Genomic DNA, 8242 nt, shown 5'->3' with positions numbered 1-8242 from the left:
GTTTTTTTTTTTTTTTGCGGAACCAGGGATTGAACTCAGGCCCACGGCGCTTGCCAGGGAAGTGCTTATTCCACTGAGCCATCTCCCCAGTCCCACACAATGATTTTCTTTATGCTTGCCTTAAATCATTCTTTCTTTCTTTCTTTTTTTTTTTTTTTGCAGAACTGGGGATTGAACTCAGATCCTTGCATTTGCCAGTCAAGCACTTATCCTACTGAGCCATCTCCCCGTCCCCTCATTATTTCATAATTTCTGGAGACCCTTTAAAATTAGCAGTGATTAATCCCTTTTTTCATAATTTTTAGTTTTGGGGTTTTTTTTTGGTGGAACCAGGGTTTTGAACTCAGGCCCTTGTGCTTGCCAGGCAAGCGCTTATTCTACCGAGCCATTTCCCCAGCCCCAATTTTTAGTTTTTTGAGATAGTCTTTTGTTTGATTTTGTTTTGAGACAGGGTCTCATTATGTAATTCAGACTGGCTTTGAACTCATTTTGTTTTTTGTTTTATTTTTTATATTTTTTTATTTTTTAATTATTATTATTTTTTTTTTGCGGAACTGGGGATTGAACTCCGGCCCTTGCGCTTGCCAGGGAAGCGCTTATTCCACTGAGCCATCTCCCCGGCCCCTTGTTTTTTTTTTTTTAAACAAAATTCATATTTTATTTAAATTGAAATAAACTATACAAAATTTCCTTCACCAAAAATAACAGCAATATTTTCTGTATTATTTCTAGATATACCACAAAACATTCATTTTGTAGGTTTTCCAGATTTGAACTCATTTTGTAGCCCAGGCTGGCTTCAAACTCACAGCGACTCTCCTGCCTAAAGCTCCTGAGTGCTGAGATTATAGGCATGTACTACTATGCCTGACTTAATCCCACATTAATAACCATCCACAATACATATAACTGTTTACTTGATTCTTCATGGAGTAGTGAGGGCACATATCTCCTATTCCCTAAGAAAAAGACACTTCTTCTGTGACAAATACGCAAGGATTACTTCCTCCAAATGATCACCAAGCCAACATTTGGCCATATTTTTATTTACTACATATACTATAAACATATACAATACATGCTACAAAAAACATCTTTTAAAATTTAACTGTCAAGAAAGTGTATAGTGTTATAATACAATGGCACATTGTTCATATTTTATTTCAAATTGGTTTGCTTATCACCCATTTCAAACCATTAATAGTGAAACGTTACTTGTGGATAATTAAAAATTATCTATTTGCATTATTAACAATAAACAAACCCAACAAATTAATAAGAATTAACACGTCAAATATTAGTATTCAAAAAAATGGGCTTTTGCTGAAATGATTATATAAAATATAGCAGCCAATTTCATTTCACTTTACTCTGTGACAATGTACATATGCATTTGAATAGTACTTTATCATTTGCACTTTTGGAAGGTATTTGTAAGAAGTCCTTTGATTTCTTGAGGTCCAATATCTGCCACACCAGCCAAATCCAGCCCAACAATTCATATGATGCCTCTGGACAATCCAAGCAGAACTGAGAAATTCTTATGATTTGGGTAGAGCTGCATGTTCTACTAATATTACTTATGAAAACAGACATTATAAGCCAATGAAGTCAAAGGCAAAGGAAAATACAAACATTCAAACCAGCTGAACAATGGTCTTCTACAAATATTTTAGATGACTTACTTTCAGGAAAACAGGATTTAATGTATACTTGGATTTTACAGTATCTATGCTAACTGAAAATTTAACAAAGTAGTCAGATGGAATTCCATTAAACATTGCAAATCTGTTCATTCAACATTATTCAGCACCCACTATGTGCATTGCACTGTGCTAGCATTTTAAAGGTTGAGTACTAATGTTTTATCAAGCATTACCTTAGTGTGAGGTAAAAATAAATTAGCGTCAACTCGCAAATCGCCTGTGATGATGTATGTAACCCTGTGCCAGTTGGCTTCCCTGGGCCAAGTAACAAGCGTCTGCACTCCCCCATCCACTCACACACATCTGCACACTGGTTGTGGGCCAGGCAATGTACTAGTCATTACAATACCACGATTCGGTGTGTGTTCAGAGAATGCAAATGTGTATTAACTTACGTAGGACAATGAAAAAGTTAGGTTATTTTTTAAAAATGAGGTCCAAAGCAAAGTTAAATTCTATTTATCACACCACATCAGAGACCAGTAAGTGCCTTTTATCAACTGGAAACTAACTTCTGTGCATTTCATGATGTAGCCTAAATAGCCAAGATCATTTTTGGTCTCATAGATCTATTCTTTGGAGCTTCTGACCCCAAATAAACCATTTTTTACTTAAAAAGGTTTATAATCTAATCCTGAATATAAAGAAAATGAGCCAAAAATGAAGGAAGTGTATAATGTACTTCACTATTCTGGCCATGTAAAATGAATACTACCTATGCAATTCATGATTGGTTCACAAATTTTTCAAAACACTAAGCCTATGCCCAAACTCATGTAATTCTAACTTGCTTTTTATACAAGTTGAACATAATGCAGAGGGCAGAATTTGACCCTGAAATCTTCCATGGAATATTATGAGTCATTGGTCCTTCCACTCCAAGTAGAGTCTGAGAATTCTGAGTATCCTACTAGGATAATGGCACTCACTCAGGAGAAACGGCCCTGCTGGATCCCTTCAGCCACGAGTCTCATCAGCTGCTGCAGCAGCGTGAGTCCACTACTGACCCCTTGGGGGAAGGCAGAGAGCTGGAAGGTTGGCTGTCTACATAGTGAATCCAATACTGGCTTAAAGCTATGCACTGAATAAAGTGCTCGGCACATCCTGTTTATCATCTGGAATGAAAATATACACTATCTTAAGGATCAGCCTGCTTGTAGGTCTGAGGGAAAAGAATGACAAAGGTTCAAAGAATCCCAAGAAAGAATATGAAGCACTGACTGGGAAGGAAGACAAATGCCTCTAGTAGTGTTCTCAGAATTCTCAGGATTTGAAATGTCAGAATGAGTCATACAATGGTCATGTTCCATAAATGCAAAAGCAATCCCACTGGGCACTATTCACACGGTGCATGATTACCTCATGGGGGTGGAAGGGAACAGTCTACTGCCATTTGATAGTATGGTTTCAGAATGAAAACAAAACCACTGGGCAAATCAGGGTAAGCAGTGTGTAACAGTCCTCTCCTGTCCATCCGTTTTCCACAGGTTGATCTGCATTGCTTGAGAAAGGAGGCAAATCACCTATCCCTTCTGATACAAGCATGGTTTCCAACACTAAAAATTGCCAACTCAGAAGTTAACCACACAACCCCTCCAGTTTCGTACCCTGAATACATGAAATCAGAATGGAGTAGTTCACTCTAAAAAGGATCACAGGTAACAACAGAATGCTAAATATTTAACTAGACTGCTTTTGACACCTGTAGAAAATTGTATAGATGGCAATAGAAAAAAAAAAAAAAAAAAGATTGTTCCCATCTGTCAGCAAAACTGTTGAGCTATACTCAGCTGAAGTCCTCATCAGGATTCTGTTGATCCAGCAGACGGACATGTGTGAATGGGAAGTGACCTCGTTTGCCATTACACTCCCCTTCCCACTGACCACTCACATTAATCTTCGTAACCTTTACCAGCTCACCGACCTGCAGGAGGAGAATAAGGAGAGTACTTTATTTCCAGTTAAGAATATAAGCTGAAAAACTCCATTCTCTCTGGCATACCCTGCCCACGTGATTGCTGTAAGGTTGATGTTACAGAAATTACTATTCACTACCTCCCCACCCCAGCCACCAGACTGATTACTTGTGGTTAATACAGGTAGAAGGCAGAAGTATTTTTAGCATAAAAAGAGACAAAGAGTAGAAAGGACCCTACACACTATACTTTTTGGAATAGGCAATATCTCTATTTAAGTAATGCCAGGCTAAGTGAACTAGTATCCTTTCTCTCTGTCCCTACTACATTCAGTTTCCTGGCTGGCCCACGGGGCCCAGCCAAGAGGACACCTCACCCTTCCCTGCCATAGGATAACGGGACAATCTCCCAGCTCATTCTTGCACAAACAATCTCACCTGCTACTATTTGCGCTGCAGAAAGAAATCATGGTCAGCACACTTTCTTTTGGCCCCAGAACATGAAACTACAAGTGTTCCTTTACTTTCTAACCCACGCAAGTCTTTTCCATTTGGGCAGGTATAGACCAAAACTCTAGATCAGTTCAACACCCTGCAAGCCCCTACCTTCTTCCACATCTACCAAAAGGCCTATCCCCAGCTTAGTCTGCAGGTTCAAAAATATCAAAAAAGGGACCAAAATAATCAACCAATCAATTATCACATTTTCACTTTTTTTTTTTTTTCTTTTTCCCTGCAAAGCTTTATTCCGGACATTTTCACTTCTCTTTATAAAAAGTTTCTTGTGCTGGGCATGATGGCAGTACTTAGCACAATGAGGGCAGCCTGAACTGCATAGGGAGACACTGTCTTAAAACAACCTAAAGGGCTGGGGATGGTGGCACACATATGTCACCTCAGCACTTGGAAGGCTGAGGCAGGATTGCTGAGTTGGAGATGAGCTACAAAGTGAGCTCAAGGCCAGCCTGAACTGCACAGCAAGACCTTGTCTCAAAAAGACAAAAGTAAAATATAAAAAAATGGAATTTTTTGTCTTTTGAGATAATGTCTATGTAGTTCAGGCTGGCCTTGAACTCACTATGCAGCCAAGACTGGCCTTGGACTCATGGTGATCCCCTGCCTCAGCCTCTAAAGTGCTAGTATTACAGGCATGCATGACCATGACCAGCAAAGGTCAACTTTTAACAATAAAGGATACCTCTATCCTTACATGAAACTCAATCTGTGATCGCACCACTTAGGAGGCTGAGGCAAGAGTATCACTGCAAGTTCAAGGACAACCCGGCTACACACTGAGTTCAAGGGCAGCCTGGACTACATAAAGAGACCCTGTCTCAAAAAACAAGAGAGAAGGGGAGGGGAGGGGTGGGGAGGGGGAGAAAGAAAGAAAAAGGACAGGAGAGGAGAGGAGGGAGAGGGAGGGGAGAGAGAAGGAAATTAATGTAAGAGACAGTTGGTATGGTAACCGATTCAACCTATGGTAAAATAGGTGGGATAAATTCCAGATGTCACTAAAGAGCCTCATGACTACCCCTTAATCGTTAACATTTCAGGTCAGAGCACACAAATGGCTTATAAGTATCACTGTTCCTTTGGTTTCATGAAATCATGAACTTTTTTTTTTTTTTCTCGAGGAACCGGGGATTGAACTCAGGCCCTTGCACTTGCCAGGGAAGCGCTTATTCCACTGAGCCATCTCCCCAGCCCCAAAATCATGAACTATTTACTGAACAGTATTTCACAGAATATTGTTTTCTTCCTTTAAAAAAAAATTTTATTCATTCATTTGGTACAGGGTCTCACTACACAGCTCAGACTCATAGTGATCCTCCTGTATCAGCTCTCCAGGGCAGGGATTATAGGCACACATCACTATGCCCAGTTTCGGAGGCCAGCTCAGTGCGCCTGGAATTCTGGTGCAGCATAGCATGCAGTACTGGGGATCAAACACAAGTCCTTGGGCTTGCCAGGCAGGTACTTAGAATGCCGAGCTAAATCCCCCGCCCTCCTTTCCTGTTTCTTGACAAGGTCTATGCTATGTCAAGACTGCTGGGCCTTGAACTCATGCCTGTCTTGCCTAAACCTCTCAAATGCTGGGATTACAGGCATGAGCCACCACACCGAGCCCCTATTATTATTATTTTTTTGAACCATGGAACAAACCCAAGGGTGCTGTATTACTAAGCTATATCCTCAGCCTCTGCCCCTTTTTTTAAATGTATTTGGTACAGGGTCTCACTATGCAGCTCGGACTCATAGCAATCCTCCTGTTTCAGCCTCCCCAGCACTGGGATTACAGGCATGTACCACCATGCCTGGTTTTGGTGGCCTACACAGCAAGTGGTACCAGGGATTGAACTCAAGTCCTTGAACTTGCCTACACAGGCACTAAGACTGCTGAACTATCCTGCCCCCAGCCCCAGCCCTTTTTCAGAGAATGGTTACTAAATTCCCATGGGCCCTGAACTTCCGTTCCCCTTGCTTTATGCTCTGGAATGCCTGGGATTAGAAGTATACCACCATGCCTGGCTCAAATTATGTTTTAATCTTCATAATAACCCCATGAGAGAGGAACTCTTTTTTTATTTTACAGAAAAGAAAATGGAAGTTTGGTGAAATTACATGACAACTGACTTATGTAGCCAGTAGCCAGTTATATGAGCCCACAACTACATGGGCTACAAACTCCATTTCTTCTCTTTCTTTTCTTTTCCTTTTTCTTTTTTTGGATAGTTCTTTTTTTTCTTTTAGGGATGGAAGTATGGATTGATCTCAGGCACTCTACAATGAACTATATCCCCAGCTCACTTTTTCTTTTGAGACAGGGTCTCAATAACTTGCTAAATTTCCCAGGCTGGGCTTGCATTTTCAATCCTCCTGTCTCAGCCTCTCATAGTAGTAGGATTACAGGCACTTGCAACCTTGCCAGGCTCCACTTAAACTCTATCACACCAAGAACTTTCAAACTATGTTCAGACCCTAGTAGTTCCCTCTAAGGCAACTACTATCCAAAGCAAATTCAAGTCTAGGCCCAGAGATTCTTCTAGAACCAGCCTGATCAGTCTATGGAGAAAACAGCTTCTCTACTGGGCTGTGTGTTCATTCTGTTCTTTCTTCTTTTAATGAGACAAGGTCTTGCTATGTAGTTGAGGCTGCGTTCACAATGATCCTTTAGTCTCAGCCTCTCATACTGGGATTACAGGTGGTGGCCATCACAGCCTAAGGGACTACCTGAAAACTTCAGAGGTGGGTTGGGTGGGTCACTGAGAAAAGAAGGGCAGAAACAAGGGAATAAAGAGATAAAGGATAAGATACAGAGACTGAGGAAAAGAATCAGCTTGATCAGTCAATATTGGGTAGACACATGCTGATGATTTTTATTTCAGGGAATCTATATGTCCATGTGAAAACAACCCTCAGATTAGGTTGTCCTCTAGACCAAATGGAGAGGCCAGTAATCGCAAGGCAGTCTGACATCAGCCTGTCTTTCCTTACTGTCAGTCATCACTGAACAACTATTTTACCAATAGCAAATACACACACACACAAAGGACATGAGTGAACATCCTGAAATGCTAGAAATACTCTACTTTCCTCCAGGTTATTACAATGGCATACATGCATGAACTTCTCTAACTGTATAATTCAGTTTAGTACCTTTTACCAGAAGATTTTATATCTCAATTAAAAAATGAAGTAAAAATATTGCATCGCACTCAGCCTTTTTTTTTTTTTTTTTTTTTTTTGGCAGAACCAGGGATTGAACTCAGGCCTTTGTGCTTGCCAGGCAAGCGCTTATTCTATTGACACATCTCACTGGCCCCAGCTTTTCTTATAGAAGATAAAGACAATTCTTTTGGATGTAGCATTAAGTCCACCATTTTCTTCCCTACCCCAAAAATCTAATTATAGGGCTGGGGATATAGCTCAGTGGTATAACTGTCTATCTGGCAAGTGCAAGGTCCTGAGTTCAATCCCCAGTACTACACACACACACAAAAAAAATCTAATTATAAATCTAATTATAAACACCTTTCTTTTCTCTCAATATTGTAATGTCTTGGGGCTGGGGAGATGGCTCAGTAGAATAAGCACTTCCCTGGCAAGCACAAGGGTCTGAGTTCAAATATATATATATATGTCTTTATCCTTAAGCATTCAAAATAGACTCAAGTCACAGCCCACAGACTCTAAGTAAAGGTAGGCTCAGATGTGGATCAGCCCAGCTTCCCTGCTATTACTAGACCACAGAGAAATTTTAATTTCTCAAGAAATATACCAAAACCCACTAGGGTACCAGGCCTCTTCTCTTTTAGAGTGCCAAGAGTGAAATAGGCAAGAGTTCCTATAAGGCAAGATGTTACTGAGGGAAGAATTATGTATAAACATATGTGTTAGGGCTGGCCAAATAGCGCAGCAGATTAAAGTGCCTACAAGCAGGTGCAGGGGCCAGGGGTTCGATCCCTGGGACTGCCATGCAGGCCCCACCTCCAGGGTGCGCTGTGGTGGCGCGCACCTATAATCCCAGCTCTTGGGAGGCTATAAACAGGCAGATCACTGCGAGTATGATCTAGTAATGAGACCCTGGACACCCTGTAGACTCTTGCCTAAAAATAAAAAA

General features: G+C 40.7%; 1 protein-coding gene across 2 annotated transcripts in view; it reads right to left on the bottom strand.

Annotated features, from left to right (window-relative positions):
• Positions 1-1013: 1013 nt before the first annotated feature.
• The window catches only part of Crk (CRK proto-oncogene, adaptor protein), a 39939-nt gene continuing 32710 nt past the window's right edge, over positions 1014-8242 (bottom strand). For both annotated transcript variants that reach the window (XM_023719951.1, XM_023719952.1), the window contains exon 3: positions 1014-3630. In XM_023719951.1, the coding sequence (XP_023575719.1) occupies positions 3493-3630 (138 nt within the window). In that variant the 3' untranslated portion in view covers positions 1014-3492. The remainder of the gene's footprint in view (positions 3631-8242) is intronic.

The sequence above is a fragment of the Octodon degus genome, unplaced genomic scaffold (genome assembly GCF_000260255.1).
Source record: "Octodon degus isolate 3935 unplaced genomic scaffold, OctDeg1.0 scaffold00072, whole genome shotgun sequence".
Lineage (NCBI taxonomy): Eukaryota > Metazoa > Chordata > Mammalia > Rodentia > Octodontidae > Octodon > Octodon degus.
The sequence above is the reverse complement of the archived record's forward strand: the minus strand, read 5'-3'. Positions and strand labels throughout refer to the sequence as shown.